General features: G+C 31.8%; 1 protein-coding gene across 1 annotated transcript; it reads right to left on the reverse strand.

Annotated features, from left to right (window-relative positions):
* Window positions 1–4,536: 4,536 nt before the first annotated feature.
* Window positions 4,537–11,435, reverse strand: LOC117179900 (transcription factor p65-like). The gene is made up of 3 exons (XM_033372099.1): window positions 9,661–11,435; window positions 6,626–6,741; window positions 4,537–4,602 (listed from the first exon to the last, which is right to left on the reverse strand). The coding sequence occupies exon 1, from the start codon at window positions 11,433–11,435 to the stop codon at window positions 9,726–9,728; it is 1,710 nt and encodes a 569-aa protein (XP_033227990.1). The 3' UTR covers window positions 4,537–4,602; window positions 6,626–6,741; window positions 9,661–9,725.
* Between the last annotated feature and the right edge of the window lie 7,302 nt (window positions 11,436–18,737).

Genomic DNA, 18,737 nt, shown 5'->3' on the forward strand with positions numbered 1-18,737 from the left:
TCAGATTTTCGAATCAACCCTTTGTGATAACCGAATTTTCCTTTCTTGAATATCTATATTGACACTTCAAAATAATCAAGTCGACCCTTTAAAAATGATCGATTCGCCCATACGAAAAGACTACGTCAAAATTCTGAGATAATCGAATCGACCATCGAATACGACCCAGTCGAATGTCTGAGAAAATCAGATCGACCATCTGAGATTTCCAAACCGACCCTTCACAATGATCCGTTCAGCCAGCTTCAAATGACCGAGAAGACGATTTGAGACAATCGAGACGTCTTTCTCAGATTGTCGATTTAGACGTCTTATTTTTATTTTCTAGAGATAGCCACTTTAGCCATATCCAAGAGCTGTCCTATAGTCGACCCTGCAATATGATCTGTCTGCACATTTATATGGACAAACAGACCTTCCATTTTTCTCCGTGGATGCATTAGATTTTTTGACCTACGTTTCTGGCTTTAACCACATAAAATCAAAAATTCAATTTAGCAGTCTAACTATACAAGGTATGAAAAAAGAATAATCATAAAAAATTAGGTACCTAAGAAACATCTACACATTTTTTTAAACCAACAGTAAAATTAGACAAATTTAGTTTTTTGACAAGCGAGAAAAGCTCACTCCAAAAGAGCTACAAATTTGTTTTGATTAATTTTTTTATAGAATCTGTAGTATTTTCTTTAATCGTAAAAACGACACTAGAAATTAAAAAACTTAAATTTTTGAGAAAAAAAACATAAAGTAAGAAGATAAAAGTAATTGACAGAAGCTGTTAGACTAAAAAGCTCTGTAAATTTGTAATTTTTTTGAATGACGCGTAGTTTTTGATTTATCGTAAAAAATAAAATTGAAAATGGAATAATTACATTTTTGAAGAGTTTGAACAAGACACAAAAAAAATTATTAGGCAAAAGTTGTTCACCAAAAAAAGAACTATAAATTTGCTATTTTCATTTGTTGATAGAATGTTTCGTTTTAATCGTTAAAAAAAACATTAGAAATGGAAAAACTTAAATTTTTTGAAACACGACACACGCTACGAAAAAAAGTAAATAAAAAAAGCTATTCACCCAAAAAGAGCTAAAAATTTGTCATTAATCGTTTTTTAAAGGGCGCATAGTTTTTCTTTAGTCATAAAAATACCAATAAAAATAAAAAAATTAAATTTTTGGCAAAGAAAAACAAGGTACGTAAAGAACTTGATAGACAAAAGTTTTTCAGGTAAAAAAGATCAATAAGTTTGTTATAATTTTTTTATAAAAACACAATTAAAATAAAAAATTATATTTTTCGAAAAGACTACGCAAGCTGCAATAACATTTTCTTTTAATGTACCTTCTCAAATAGCCATATAAGTAGCTATCAGAGCATACGCTCGGATGCGTATTTTTGTTTAACTCGTAAAAAATAACATTAAAAACAAACAAATAAATTTCTGGAAAAACGATACAAGCTGCAATGAACTATTGAATAAAAAAATTGTTTTGGACAAAAAATTGTTTTGTCTTAGGACCAGTTCACTGGCCCCACCACCCAGGCAAATTTAATTTATTTTGGATCAAATATTTAGTACGGAATTTGTTCAAATTCATTCAATCAAAATTTATGCATGTGCATGATTTTTTTCTTTTAATTTGTTCACATTTGTGCAACCAATTTCCTCCCCTAAAAACTGCCCCCTATGCGAAAAACAATATGGAGGCAAACACCATTGCGGCCCCAGAGAAACATTTTGCTGGTCCCAAAAATATCTAATACAAAATTTATATGGGCGCATTATTTTCGACTTAATTTTTTCAAATTTGTGCAACAAACTTCAGCCCCTAAAAACTGCTCCCTGTGCAGCAAACACCATAGCGGGGCCAGCGAAATATTTCAGCAGCCCCGACATTGTTCAAAATAAACTTTGTATGGGCCCGTTATTTTTGTCTTAATTTGTTCAACAAACTCCTAAAAACACTAAAAACTACCCCCAATATACGATATACACCATGGCGAGGCCTGTGAAATATTTCGCCAGCCCCGACATTAACCATAATATATTTTATATGGGCGCATTATTTTTGTCTTTATTTTTTCAAATTTGCGCAATAAACTTCAATCCATACAAACTACCTCCTAGGCGGCAAACACCAAGGCGGGGCCAGAGAAATATTTCGCCAGTCTCGAAATTGTCGAAAATGAACTTTATATGAGCGCCTTATTTTTATCTTAATTTGTTCAAAAAAAATTAACCCTAAAAACTACCTCCTTTTCGGAAAAAAAGGCTGTACCAACGAAACGTTTCGCAGGCTCCGACATTATCCAAAATGAACTTTATATGAGCGCATTATTTTCGACTTGATTTGTTCAAATTTGTGCAATCATCTTCAACCCCTAAAAACTACTCCCATTATGGCAAACACTGTGGCGGGTTGAGTGAAATATTTTGCAGTCCCGACATTGTCCAAGATAAACTTTGTATGTGCGCGTTATTTTGGTCTTAATGTCTTCAAAGTTGTGCAACAAACTTCTGCGTCTAAAACTATCCCATAAGCAGCAAACACCATGGAATTAAGAAGAAAATAATTCGCCCATATAAAGTACGTGTAGACATTAAAAGACATTAAAAGCAGATGATGATATTATTTGGACGAACAAAACACGTTCATCTGTCAATTTCTGTAGGGCAATTAAATTTAATTTCCTTGAAGAAACTGATTCTCTTGTAAACAAAGATTACAAATATCACATAAAGCTGCTGGAAAAAGTTCGTACCTATTCCATTGGTGTCAGTGGAATGAGTTTTGATATCAACTTTGACTTGAAGTGTACGATGATTGATGGAAAGGTATGTAATATTCTAACTGGACAAAAAGCATCTTCTCGCTACAATATTTGTTGATAAAATAACTGGTTTGGATCAAGATCTGATCACCAGATTCAACGATATATTACAAGTTATAAAGTGCGGAAGGATAATTAATTGTGCGGAATTGAAGACTTACTGTTTGGAAACCGCTGATCTTTGCATAAATCTTTATCCTTGGTATAAAATGCCACATCAGCTGCTTATTCACGGCAGTGATATAATCAAGGGGTTTCAGAGGTTATAATTGATATTTTATTATATATTTTTTTATAAATAGCCATTCATTTATCACAAACGTAACTTTTATTGAAGGAAAAACTACTTACTATGAATTTCTACAATTTCATAATAGCCATATACGGGGAACATTTCAGGCATTTAAATAACAACATTTTGGCGATATTAATAACACTAGGCATGAAGTGTAAGGATTTATTCTCAAATTCAGAAATAAGCATTGTTAAAATTGATTTTTAAATTCAAGGGAAATATTCCTATTGTTAATTATGAATAATGTCGGAAGAGTACTGAAGGAGAAGTTTATGGAATAATACATTTCAGGTTAAAATGCTTACTAACCAAAGGGGTTTGTAGAGAAAGCTTCATAAAATTAAATGAGCTCAAGAACATTTAGTAATAAATATGAATTTCAACTTTTATCTAAAAAGAAAACATAAGCATAAAACTGTAAATAAATATTGTTAAATGAGAATTTATAACATGAAATATTTTTTTCGAGAGCCCGCCTTCAATTCTTTTCCAAACGTAGTTGCAACAATAGAAATATTTTCCTAGATTTTAAAAATCATTTTTAACGATGTTCTTTTTTCATCTTAAGATAACAAGCGGACATTCTGAAAGAGCTATACATTTAATATCACGAATATATAATAACGCTGCGAATAACATAAAATTTTCGGAATATTATTTTTCAACATTATAATTTTAAATTGGGAAGCAGAAACGTTAAAATAAATATTTTTAAATAAATGTTTTTCACCTGCAATATTTTTTCTAAAGCTTGCTTCAGGTCTCTGTTAAAATTAGTTACAATAACAATAGGAATATTTTCTCGAATTCAAAAATAATTTTTAACAATGCGCTTTTTTCATTTTCAGCTAACTAGCGTATCTCCTTCAATAGCTGTATGTTTATTGATAAAGTCAAATATTTCATTGTTTGTAGTTATAGATTACAAACATTGGACCTGATATGTCTAAACGTCAGGAAATGTTATTTTACAAACTAACTATCGCCTTCGTCGGCCCCATCTATAACACATCGATTTCTTTCTCACTCGCATCAGTTTCCACGGCCTCTCAGATCTCTAGGGCTGAAGGCCTTTTTTCTTTCTATATCACTGCTTTGTTGCTGAAATAACTTCCTGCATTTTAAATTCTGTAATGTTGCGTTGAGGGGACCACCAACGAGGGGGCACTTTTGTTTTGCATCTAAAACAAAATATATAAATAAATCAAATAAATTAAATTAAACACTATCTAAACTTCAAAGAATATTAACTTACCATACAGAATGTTAGATACGACTGTATTTTCAAATTCTGGCAGAAATCGACAAAGGTGCTGGTTGAAACATTGTTCGTTGATTTGAACGACTTCCTTCAGCGACAATTCCTAAAGCACCAATTTTTTGAACTTTTGCTTTAATTTGAGACAGTGTTCCGCTGGTACACTGCGCAATCGCTTTCATTAAATTCGTGTCCGCAACTCATAATTCGAGTGCTACAATAAAAAAATGTATTTATTTGTTTAAACTTGACTAGAAAAATACAAGATTTAAATACGGTCAAATGACACTTTTGTAAGTGTAAGATCAATCAAATTTGATCAAAATTTGACTACAACTGAACGGAGAAAAATAGAAGTTAGCACAGACTCTCCAGATATTAATAGGTATTATCTTAGCGATTTAACTATGGGACAGAAATCTAGATACTGAAGTAGAGCATATGTAAATATTAAAAAGAAGATTTTAACTGACAATATCCAAGGTATTAAAGGGCAGAATCTAAGGTATTTAAGAGATATTTTTTAATTGTCCAAAAATTACCTGTAAAGCATGCCATTTTCTAGAAAATGTAAAAGAATGTTAATATCGTAGTCCTCTGTTTTTAAAATTCGAATCCAGAAGCTTTTACCATTTTGCATAATTATGCCCTTTTTGTGTTGAACATATAACACACTGTTCAAGGCTAATATGAAATATGCCTGTAGCTGGGTCCTCATTTTCTTGAGAAAATTATAACATATCAAAAAACATTTAATCCATTTTCCACCAAAACGTATAGAGCAATAGATATCCGAAAACCCACAATACACACGATAAAAGCTCAAGATCCAGACAAAGCGAGGTTAAAATCTTTTGTCGCCACGCCACACAACAGCAACCTTGCTCTGATAAAATTTAGCTTTTTTAATATCTTAGATATTAACTGTTAATATCACACATTTTATACCTTCAATATAAACAGAAATTGCCCTTTAATATTTTGTATGTTGAATAGAAGATATTATGCCGTAATATCTATATATTATGGTTAAATATCAAAGTTTTTAATATCTGCTTTTCAATATGTATTTTTCTCCGCGTGTAAACATTAAAAACACGCTAGTCTTAAAACTACCCCAAGCTGCTGACCAGATGCTGACGAGATGCGGGCGCAAGTTGATCAAGACAAAGATAACCACTTGCGACGAGATCATTGGGACTTAAAATTATTATGGAACCGAAATAATTAGATAGAATTTCCACTATTTTCGCAATAATTTTTTTTATGAGTTCCGAAGTTCGAGTCGAAGCATTACATATAAGGAATTCCAACAAAATTTTATAATGAAAAGAGGAATTTTCAACCAAGAAAATTAGTTATATCAACAAAGAAACAAAAAATTTTCGAACGATAATATGAAACTTTGAAAAAATAGTTGAATTTTCTATGAAGATAATTAAATTTTAAAGCCAAAATGACAATTTTTCAACTGAAAAAAGAAGATAAATTTGCAAGCCAAAATGCCAACATTTTTAGTTTAAAAGATACATTTTCGGCAAAGTAGTACATTTTATACACAAAAAAATTAACCTTTAACAAAATAGATGAACTTTCAACGAAATATTTGAATTTTGAAGGAATTTTCAACCTGAAAGTTAAATTTTCAATAAATGAAATAAATTTTTAACCAAAAAAATGAAAAAGGCACCACGATGGTGAAAAAAATTATATTACCAAAGAAGATTTTTGAAAAAAATATTTCAATTTTCACTTGAAGGACGTACACTTTCAATCAAAACTGGAATAGGTAAATTTTCAGTCGAAAAATTAAGGTTTGATAAGAAGTAATAATTTTCAACAAAACTGTTAAATTTTGAACAGAAAAAAGGCTTTTCAACTAAAATGATAAATCATCAATAAAAAAGACTTTTCGACAAGGCACTTCCACTTTTAACTATTTTAGTTTAGTTTTTAACAAAAGATTAATTATTAAAAAAAAATGTAATGGTTGATATTTCAATAAAAAAAGATTTGAATTTTTAGGTTATTATAATCAATGAAAAGTATGATGGTCTTAAGAAATTTTTCTATTGACTCAACAAAGTGTTTGAAAATAGCTTTGAGCAATTTTCTGTTTTTTTTTTTATTTCGAGGATTTAGATTTATCGATTTCGCCGTATTGTTCGAAATCTTCATCAGATTTCTCACTCTCAGCATCGGAATCACCCTTATATTATTATGTATTTTGATTTTACCTCTTCCTTTTCGAACACCACATCGGAATTTCCATTCTCAGCATCAACGTAATCAGTGTCCTTTTTCCGTTCTGGAGTTTCTATGGATGTTTCTTTCTTCACGTTTACTGGACACACTGGCAAGTAATATTAAATTAACCAAAAAGTATTGATAAAGGTAATTATAAATCACATAATTATGAATCCTACAATAATTTGATAGAAGTGTGGCCAAAGATAAAAAATTTGTTTTTTAATATCCTTATAAATTTTATATTGTATGCGCCGGTATGCGCGCGACTGCTGGTTAGCGCTCGGTCTTTGGATTTCCCCCACATTCGTGCGGAGTTCTTTTAAAATTGAAGGTTAACAAATCGACAACTGTAAGCTGGTGAATGAGAATTCTCTTTTTTAAAGCTCCTTCGGCTCCATAAATTTCATTTATTTATTTTTAATGTTATTTTTCACGATTTCAACAAAAACTACACGTTCTATCAAAAAAGGGATTAAAAACAAATTTGTAGACTTTTTTGAGACGAATCAAATTTTCTTTGTTTTGTCTTATTTTTGAGTCGTTTGTCTAAAAATTCAAATTTTCTATTTTTAATGCTGCTTTTTACGGATAAAGCCGAAACTACGCTTCCTATCAAAAAGTGAATAATGAAAAATGTATAGGTCTCTTTTGAGAGCACAATTTTTATCTATTTATCTTTTGTGGTATCAGACATAGTTCGGCCGAAAAATGGAATTTTTGATTTTTCATTATTTTCTGTACTGTTAAAATTTGAATTCTTAATTTTTTGGAAAAATTACACAAGTCGTTATAATAATCTCGCAGAACCTTAAAAAAGTAACGTTTTTCTTGTTTTGCCTGTGTTTCATATTGTGCGATATTTTGGTTAAAATTTTGTAAGTGGTATAACTTTGGTAAAAGTGGACTCGTAAGTTTTCCAAATGCACTTACTTTTTGAATTTGTATCCAAAATCGCTAACTGAGGAACTTGACCTTCAGTTTCCAACACTAAAAGAGTATACCTCCAATAGGGGGGGGGGGGGGCACAAATATAATACCGTCTCTGATGAGAATGTAAAAATGTTTTGAAATGTATTTTGTTAACAAAAAATTCAAAATATTTGTTTGACAACTTTTGATATTCAAGTAAAGGCAAATATCACAAAATCTAGACCTATCACGAACATTTTTATTTTAGGAAAAATGTGAGCTTACACGGAAAAAAGTGCATTAATCTTTTTAATGATTTTAAAAAATGTCAAGAAATTTCAAAAGAGTTTATGAATTATTTTGTAATTACAAAATATTTTCCAGTGTTTCAAATTATTTAATGTATTTAAAAATAATTTAACGTGATTTAAAAATTCTTTTTAAATAAAAAAGAAAAAATTTTATAAATGAATTTCGGAATATTTCAAGGAATTTTAAAGAAGATTAAAATATTTTAGAAGAATTCCAAAAAGCACAAGAATTTTAAAGAGATTTTAGATACTTTAAAATACTTTTTATGAGCCCAAGAGATTTTGAGTGATTTTGTGCTATTTCAATGGATTTAATATGGTTTAAAAAGTAAGTAAAGGAATTTAAAAGCTTAGAAAGCATTTTAAATGATTTAAAAAAAATCAAAAGAGTTTAAGGATTTTCATGTAATTTAAAAATATTTTTAAGTATTTAAATGGACTTTCAGGTATTTCAAGAGATTTAACCGGCGTTATTTGATTAAAACTTTTTTTTTAATTTATAAACGAATTTTAAAAGGTTTAAAAATATTTAAAAGAGTTTAAGATATTTTTAATTAATTTGAGAGATTTTAACTAATTTTGAAGAATTCTTGAGGAATTTCGGTAGAATTTAAATCGGGCTTACGATTTTAAAGTAATTTTAAAATATAAATAATGTCCTTGCATTTTTTAAAGCCTGTTAAGTATCTTGAAATCTTCTGAAATTTGTAGAAATACTTTAAATTCTAATAAATATCTTAATATATATATATATATATATATATTAAATCTTTTTTAATCAAGTAAAATATTCAATAATAATTCGTAATATTTCTAAAATATAAAATCTTAGTACATATATTATTATAAACGTAGCAACATTTTTTATAGAATGATTGACAGAAATTTGCAGACGGCCGTGCATAGCTGTCGGTTATATTTCAGATTTTTTTTATAATACAGTAAAACCTTTCAATAGCCCTCCCTTCTATAGCCCTACCGAGAATTAATGCTGCGCCGCAGGTAAGTGTCAAAGAAGTTGCGCGCAGTCCGCGGGGTCTACGCTTGTCACTCACGCAAGCACTCAGCCGTGAACACACAAAAGCGGAGCGGGCTAAAATGAGTTAGTTCCCACCCACTATCAGCCCCAAAATCGGCGCTGTAGAAGAGTTCCACTGTACTTCCAGCTAGTTGAGCCGAGAGGCATTAGGCGTTAGGAATGCAAAACTTATAGGGTTCGAACCCCGTGGTGAGTATACATTTTCATAGCGTGCGATTATGAACATCATAGTGATTGTGTAATATTAAATAATTGTGTACTTAAACGTGTGAAAAAATATTCGAGTATGAGTAATAATATAATAATGCAAGAGATTAATTTTTTACGGCGAAAAATCGGTTATCATTTTATAGAACTGTTCTCTATAGTTTCGAGACTTCTTCGATATAGACTGTATTTTAGATTTTATAGAACTTAGTTATACATTTCGTTGCATAGTTGAACGCAATGTAAAACAAAGACGATTTCAACTTTTATTAAACTACCCATCGTATTCTCTCTTATATAATTAGTTCTATAAAATATAATGGATATTTTTTCGTGTGGGAAAAATGCTGATACTTTTAGAAAATATGAACAAAAAAAGCTGATTTTTGTTTAAATGAGTCAAGATTTTTATTTTTTAACAAATGAAAAATGTCTAAATTTAAAAAAGAATAGTTTTGCAAGACTAGCTTTGAAGATTAAAATGCCTAGAACACTTTTTTTGCAAAATAGGAAAACTGTTATGAAAAAAAATCCCGTGACAAAGAATATTACTTACATTCAAACCATTGATTTTTCTAACCAAATCATCTTACTCCAGCACTTTAATACAAAGTTACTCTGTTACAAAAACAACTGCGCTGCCACCTGAGCCGGGTCCATGTGCTCGTCAACAGCTTGTCTCATAAAGGGATTGAAGGATGATCCAGCTGCTCTTAATTCTCTCCTTTCATTATTTCTTAAAAAATTATTGCGGCTATGCTGCTGATAGGATTGAACATCCTTATTCAGCTCACGTATATTCTGAAGTGTGTCTTGCACTTGTTGGTCCGAGATTGAAAGCCCCTTGGAAAGATTTTCTGAGAGAGATTCCGAAATATTATCTAAATTCGTAGAGCCAAGAATGGCTAAATCCTGGGGGCTCAGCTGATCCATGTTGCAGGGGAGGTCAATCAATTCAAAAAGTTCATCCCGGTCCATTTTTTCTTGGGCTCGTTGATTGATGGAGTGCCTCGCGTAGTGACTCGATTCTTGCTCACGATATTTAGCAAACATTGGTTCCCGATACGCACAAGCATTCATTGTGATACTAGGAGGAGGAGGAGGTTCTACAGGACGTTGAGATCGAGCTACTACTGAACCAAGATTAGCTTGAGATAAACCTTCCATTTGAGACGAAAGTCTTGGTTTAGGTACCTCAGTGCGTGACTGAGAAGAACGACAAGTTTTAAGATGTTGTTGCTGATTAAAGGGAATATTAAAATCCATACTTGATTGAGAGGCCTGATTGTTATAACTCAACTTTACCGGATGCGCTGATGCCTGATCTTGAAAAATTGACAATGGTCTCGGGAAAATTCCACCACCAAGAGGCCTTCCGCTAGAAAATTTCATCCTTTTTCTCTTAATCGAACTCATGTCATCAACATCACCCAATGGAAGCATTTGAAAGGGAACCGCTTTGCTTGTTGTACCATCAGATTTCTTTCTCAGCTGAATAAGAACAGTGACCGGTTCTTCAATTTTCTGATCGCGGTATTTGGGTGTTTTGAAAACAATAGCTGTCTGCTTATGAACATCCGTGGGTAAGAACTCTCCATAATCGTGCCAGAAAAGTGAATTGTCTCGCATCTCAAAGAACCGAACTTGAATATCATCCTTCAAGACTTTTCCACAAAGAAGTATCATTTCCATGTCACCATCAACTGGAGCACCGCAATGGCTCAGTTTGTGAATTACGGGTTCCTCGACGGCTTTCTTGTTGTATATTATGGATGTTGCTACAGGCTTGAGGGGTACACTGAATCTTCTGTCTGAGCCCTGGATGAAAACTTGAAAACAGAGTCGTACAGCATTGAGGTCGATTGTGTCCGGAAAGTCCATGTGTTCGAATCCAGTCGCGAAGGGATCGACTTGCTCGCGTTTTCTGATCTCTAGGGCGTCTCGAACTTGTTTTTTCTTCACGCACTGAATCGCTAGGTGGCTAAAGGACACGGCATTGCCATCAAGATTCATTTTTATAGAACATATACCATTTTTAAAGGAATCTCTTCCTACAAGGCTGTGAGGGTGTGGCTTAGGTGGGTCATCTTTTGTCACACAGGATATGAGAATCGCAGCTGTACCTTGATAACCATGTACTTTTATTGAGGGGTATGTTTTTTCTTTGGGTGAACTGTTGACACCCATTATGCATCTCGTAGCTCGCTTCTCACACTCATAACGAAAACGAACCGTATTTGTGGAGGGCTGTTCCACCACCTCGACGTAAGGTAAATTTTTGCTCCTGATGGGCTCTCGTTGTGGGTACTCGTATTCACACGCTGACGTCATTTTAAACACTTTATTATTCACTTTTATTCACAAACACTGATTCACTCTATCACCACAAGTCACATATGGTATGAGTTAATGTTTAATTTTTCGTCACTTTCACGAAACAAGAGTTTAATGTTATTGTATTAAAAAACAAAAATTATGGCAAGAATACCGACCACTTTCAACACTGCACCTAACGCGTCTAGAATACTCGATTTCTGCAGAGACACTGAAGAGACTAAATCACTGAATACCTAGATGAAAACTGTATTTGTGTTTAGGCATCTTAATAGAAATATGAGAGAAGGGATGACACCTGTTCGTCTGGCCAATTGCTATTAACAATGGGGCACACTTAAGTCTGGACATCTCAAGTGCAATGTCCATTTGATCGCAGTCTACCTGTTTGCCCAACCCTCTCTACTTAACTTCTGGGGGGGGGGGTGTCTAACGAGAAATAAAATGCAAAACATTAAAAAAATTATTTTGCGATGAATAGGTTCACCGAAATTCAACTACTATAGTTGTAAATTGCCTGTATCCTCAGAAACTTTAAACTCTTGTAGAACAATAAATTGACTGTTTCTACTTTAATAGTTCTTTTTCGGGCTACCAAATATAGTGAAATTCTAAAACTGGACCAGTTTTGGGGCTGGAGGAGGTGAGGATAGAGTGATAGAGTGCCGTTTCGCAGAATATGCTTTTGTTTGTTCACGCCTCAGCGGCCGCCGCTCACCTCGCGCAGCTCCTTTTACTCCTACTTGCGGCGCGGCATCAATTCTCGGAAGAAATACATCAGTAGGGCTCTATCTGTAGGGCCCACCGTATTCGAAACGAAAGAACATATTTTCGATTGTTCAAAAAATTGTTTTAAAATTTATATTTTGAACCGTTTTTCAGCGAGCTAGTGTAATAGTATACTTCTAATAAATACAAAATAAAAAATAATTATTTTCAAAAATTCATCGAGTTTGTATATATATGTATGTATGCGTGTATGTTGGGATGTTTTTATGTATGTATGTATGTGTGTATGTCAGGCCGCTTATAGTGCTCGAAAATGCGAACAACTTATCCTTATGACTTTTTTCGATAAAAAAAAAATTGTCAGAGTTATAGCGTTTACAAAAAATATGAATACACAGGAATTATAAGCTTAAAAAAGATCTAAAAATTTGCTACAAAACCACTTTTAGAAAGAATTCGTAATTTTTGCTTTAATCGTAAATAACAAAATTAAAAAAAAAGGAATTTGGGGCAAATAACACAAGATATGAAAAAAATGAATAAACGAAAGTTTATCTTCCAAAAAACAGCTGCAAATTTTTTCGCAGTAATTTTTGATAGGACGCGTAGTTTTTGCTTGGATCGTAAAAAAAATAAAAAATTTTAATTTTTTGAAAAACGACATAAGATATGAACAAAAATTAATAGACAAAGAATGTTAACCCAAAAATAATATTAAAATTTTGTATTAATAATTTTTAGATAGGACCAGCAGGATTTTTTATAATTCTAAAAAATAAGATGAAAAATATAAAATTATATTTTTGGAAAAATGACACAAGAGATGCCAAAAACATGAAAACACAGAATTTGTTTAACTAAAAAAGATATAAAAGTTTGGTTATAATCTCTTGTTTTAAAAATTAATTTAAAAAAATAACTGTTTGGTTAAACGGCTCAAGCTACCATAACATTTTTTTAACAAACTTTTTCACCAAAATTATATCTAAAAATTTGCTTCAAACCATTTTACGCTAGGATGAGAATTTTGAGTTCAAATTGTAAAAAAATAACATTAATATTAAACAAAAATTAATTTGATTTAAAAAAACGGCACAATTGGCAAAAAAATTGTGAAACATAAAGAGCAAGTATTAAAGTAATCATGAAAAATACAATTATCACATTATTTTGAAATATCTGAATAAGCAGTACCAGACCGAGGTAGGGTAGGGGGGGGGGGGGCAGCGCCAACCAGTGGGGCAAAGGTGATTTTCCTTATAGCATGGCTATTATTTAACAATTTTAATTCTACTTTGCATCAAATAAATCTATTTCATCAGAGAGATAGTGTTACTTACTAAAATCAATACTTACAGTATAAGAATTTGATATTTTGACAGATAAAGCAATATGACACAATCCAATTATATTAATTAAACGTAATTCAAGTCCAAAATATAGTAAATCTCATAAATAAGTTAGGATTGGCTACGAGGACAGGCTATATGGAAGAAACTATTAAATATTATTATTATCAATCCGGTCGGTATGCAGTTTTCTTGTATTGGTACAGTAGAAACATTGCGTAAAGTCCGTTTTTAGTAGAATGTCAACTAATAAGAAGTTATATTACAGCTATCTCTATTTTTATTCAAAATAACTTATTTTTCTTATTGGATATCTTTATATAATTTTTCCAGTACATAAAATACCACAGAAGCAAACCATCATATTTTCTTATATTTAAATGTTTTGATTCTCATAAAAAACTGCAGGCGGCTTTGCCCTCAGGTGATGGGCGAAGCTGACGAAATACAGAATGTTAGAAATAATTAAATTACCAAATCACCGTTTTTTTATGTGATTAATACTTATAGAAATATGACATAAAATAATGTAGAACTCGAAATGAGAAGAAACTGGATGAATTCAACATTTTATTAAGTTAAAAAAAAGTCATTGACTTTTAACTGGTTGGCGCTGCCCGCTCTTACCCTACATAAATAAATATAATATACATGCATCCCAGGCGTAAAAATTATATATAGTTAATATATAGTATGAAGTTTTATATACAATATTCATTTGTTTTATACAAAAAATGTATAAAACAAATGAATATTCTATATAAAACTGTTCACTATATATAAACTATATATTATTTTCAAATGGAGTGAATATGGAGTAGGATCTTTTCTTCAAGAAATAATTTTAATTTTAATTTTAAACTATATATAATATTTCCGCCTGGGATTTAACATAAAAGTGTTGAACATTATGCAGAAAAGTTCAAATTTTGGGAATAATAGAGTGCGTAGCACGAGGTCCGTGATAAGATAACAAAAGAGAACTCACAATCGCGAAGCGCGAGAATTAATAGTCGCGCGCCCTAGGCGCGCTAAAACTTCCCGGAGAAGCGGTCTGTGCGGATGAGTGTGCCCGACAAGCGGGCATATTTTTTAACTTTAAAATGTAAATTTTTGAACAAAAAAATTGAAGAAAAAATATTTTTACCATATATACGTCACTGGAAAAAACGTATTCAAATGTAATTCTATTAAATATTTTCATATAACTGCAACTTTCGGTAATTTTATAATATTACTACTTTGCGAATAATTGTTTGGCTACATTTTGTCAATGTGGATACTTATGTATTCACCAAAGTATGTCAGAAAAAAGAATTCAGTCATTTCTACTACAATTTGATTTAAAACAAAAATTTTACTTTATTACAATGTTTTTTGAAAAATGTATATTTTTACTGCAGTGTGCAAAGATTTTTAAAACAATTTTTCCACCGAATCTACGTCCGTAAAAAAATAATTTGGAAAGAGTTATTTGACTGATATTTTCTGATAATTTAAAAAAATGTTGACTACATTGTACACAGAAAAAAATATCCTGTCAAAATGGTATAATTGAGCGTGTGGATTCGATAACGTCCTTAGCGCTCGGACTCGCTCTCCCAGTACCTCGTGCGTTGCCGAAACGCGGAAAAATGTCCGAAAATGAACAACTTTGGAAATTTACTGCGCAAAAATTATTGTAATTTGCGGATCCACGAGCCGCACAACTTTTCATCAGACATTTTTTAAATCAAATTGATAGTTGGAATGGAAGCTTCTAATGTGTCCCTTAAGGGTTTACATTTTTCTTACACCTTCTTTCTCTATTCCTTTACACATCCTCCACACACTTACTTGGTAGTGGAAGAGGGACCTACAGTTTAAGGTGTGTTCAGAACCACCAAGAGTAACAGTCTTAAGTACTTAGAGAAAATCTTTTTCTCTAGGGGTACCGGTCCCACGACTCTCCGGAGATGAACAACTCCCTTGTTAGGCTAGTGTTCACCGCATGGGCCACCGAGACTCTTCCAGAGTGCGTGGCGGGAATCGAACCCGCAGGCCGAAGAAGTGGGTCCAAAGCCTACGCTTATCTAAACTCGCGAAATCTCGGCTCTCTCGTGTGGAAAAATTTCGTGGCACTTACTGTTTTTGCTAGACTGGAATGTAACGCTCGGATCCACTAGTTACTAGACAGATCGTTTGCTTATAAAAAATTGATAATTAAATAATATAATAATTTTTTATTACAATGAAGTCTAATATATACATTTTGCAGTCAATTAAAAATATAGAAAAAGTTTATGTAAACAAAAAAATAGGTTTCCGAAAATCATATTATTTTACTGTAGTTTCGTCTCATCAGCTTAACACATTCGGCCATCTAAAAGTTTAAAAAAATTTCATTTTTTTCGGACATGAATTTCAACTCATTACATCCTAATATTTATTTTGATAAAATATGAACAATTTTTAACATTAAAAGTGCTTGATGTGTGGATAAATCATTGTAAATGATAAAGTTTATATAATCATACTTGCTATTAGGCTTCGAAATAACTATTGTTTATTATTTTTAATCAGTTAGGATGATTTTTGATACCGAATTTGAATTCAGCGCCCCAAAATCCATAGGAATACGTGTGTCTTGTCACTAGATCCGAACACTTTTTTGTGTGGCTGTGTTATCATCTACACAATGAATAAATAATTACAGTAAATTAAATCATGTATGTTACCATTACATTTTACGGTTTATTATAAATTTAATATAAATTTACTGTAACTTGGGTATATAATTCAATAGAAAGAAAATGATTTTAAACATTCTTTAAAACAAAACGTTTTTAAAAATACAGTTCGTATATTAAGATTTCAATCGCCTTCAATAATTACTGTTTATTGCCTTAAATATGTAATAGTGCAAATTTAATGACTGCTTGAGTATTTATGAAATTACATATTTATTGTAGTTTTCGAAATCATTTATTCCAAAATTGTTATTTTCTGGATTCACTTCTGCAATTTTTGTTCCAGTCAAAACCGTTATTCTGTCTAGAAACTTGCTAAAATCTGAATGAATAAAATTCGTAAAGAACTACTACATAGAGGCAAGGCTGGGAGTAGACAGTACCAACGTTAGAATCAAACACGTAGAAAAACTAGACATCGCCAGTGTAGCGCCAGTCTAATATTACGTGAATAGGCAGGCTTGGGAAAAATTCTAGCACAGCGATTCCCAAACTAGTGCCGCCGGCCGATGAGGCTGCCGCCGGCAGGGGCCCGGCCACTTGGCAGCCCCCCCCCGCTATGAGGACTCTTTCATTGTCATGAGATTTAAGGCTGTTTCAATAACTAAAATTCTAAAGATATGGCTCATTTGAATTCTAATTATCTGAATCATTTTCCTGATGTAATTTTTAGAAAATTTAAAAAAAGTTGATGAAAATCGGTTAACATTTCGAGTAATTAAGCATATCTTTAAGAACATGCAAAATTACAAGAACTTTCAACTGTCATTGAAGATATTAATCGATTTTCATCAACTTTCTTTTCATTTGCTTAAAATTAGATTAGGAAATTGATTCAACTAATTGAAATTTAATTTACTAACATTTTAACACATTTTAATTTTTCTCAACCGGTTCTAATTCTCTCGCGTGAAGCAGGGTGTGTCAAGCAGTGAAGCAGTCAAGTGTCCCCCCTCGGCGGCAGGGTATTGTGAAAAAATATGAGGGTGGCGGCCCTGCCGCTCCCCAGAAAGTGCATAAAAAGTTTGGGAATCGCTGCTCTAGCATGACTTAAGACTGTTACGATATTTTTCCACACGGGCTGCTCGAGAAACTGATGTAGTTTTTTTTCTCTCCAAGTAGTAAAAGCTCTACCGATACCAATTATGTTTTAAGAATCGATTTTTTCTGATATTTAGAACATGAAAATTATTGCAAAAAAAACAAAACAAAATTTAAGCCAAATCGTTCTCTATGTTTCAAAGATACGAACAATTTTTTAGTAGCGATGATACCTCCTTAAAGTTCTTTTATAAGAAATGCTCGCCTTACATTTTTAAGAGAATTTTGGTTTGCGATTTTGACATTTTTGTCACAGAGCATCAACTTATAAACCAATAAAGTGACAAAATTGGCCATTTCAGATTTGTGAATTTTTATCTCGATAAAAAATACAGAAAGAGACTCAATATCAGCTAAAATTATTGAAACTCAACATTTGTCTTGACAATGAGTTACAGAATACGAATGAAATATTATTTTACACAAATCATGCCCATAAATTTGTTTTGCAGTGTCTTAGACTAACTATACATGTGACAAAATTGGTTTTGCGAGATCTTGACTCTAATTATTATTATTATTATAATAATATTCAATTTGAATAATGCTAAAAAGTTGCAGTTTTTCTGAATTTTTAAACATTTTGTTTATTTTTTAATTAGAGTGAGGTAGATAATTAATTAAATTGAAAAATGAATTGTTTAAATAATTTATTATTATAGTTAATAATACTTCATTTGAATAATACTAGAAAATAGCGGTTTTTTTCTGAAATTTTCAACTTTTTGTCTAATTTTTACTTAGACTGAGGTAATAATAAAAAAATGTAACACACCTAATTGCTTAAACAAACTATTATTTTGTATTACTATCTTCTTTTATATTCTATATTAATGCTTGGAGGATACACATTCATCACGCGCTGCGCGCGTGGCTCGCTTCGGTCAGTAATTTGAGCGCGCCAAGGGCGCGCAACTGTTGTTTCTCGCGCTTTGAACTCGATAATGTATTTACCTCGTCCTACGCGCTCGATCTTTGTGCACAGACTTTTTAAAACTAAAGGTTAAAGCATCGAGAACAGTAATTTGGAAATTGTTAATTGTCTTTTGTTAAAGCTTCTTCGGCTCTAACGAACACATTATCATCACGCATCTCGTGCTTCGCACTCGAGTTTATATCTGAAATTGTATATCATTCCCATAAACGTATATTTTCATAATTCATAACATGCATTGGTATTAAAACTGACGTAGTTTCATTGTATTGTTAAAAAAAAGCGCATTATTTGAAATAATTTTGTTATTTGGTATTTTACTGCAATTTTTGTCGTTTTTCTATAAACTGAATTTGCTCATTTCCAATGCTTTTTATGAACTCAAGTTTATACATAGGTTCTACTGAGCAGCCTTACCGTTTTTTAACTCTTGAATTATGTATACACACACACACAA

This window comes from Belonocnema kinseyi, chromosome 1 (genome assembly GCF_010883055.1).
Source record: "Belonocnema kinseyi isolate 2016_QV_RU_SX_M_011 chromosome 1, B_treatae_v1, whole genome shotgun sequence".
In the NCBI taxonomy this organism is placed as follows: domain Eukaryota; kingdom Metazoa; phylum Arthropoda; class Insecta; order Hymenoptera; family Cynipidae; genus Belonocnema; species Belonocnema kinseyi.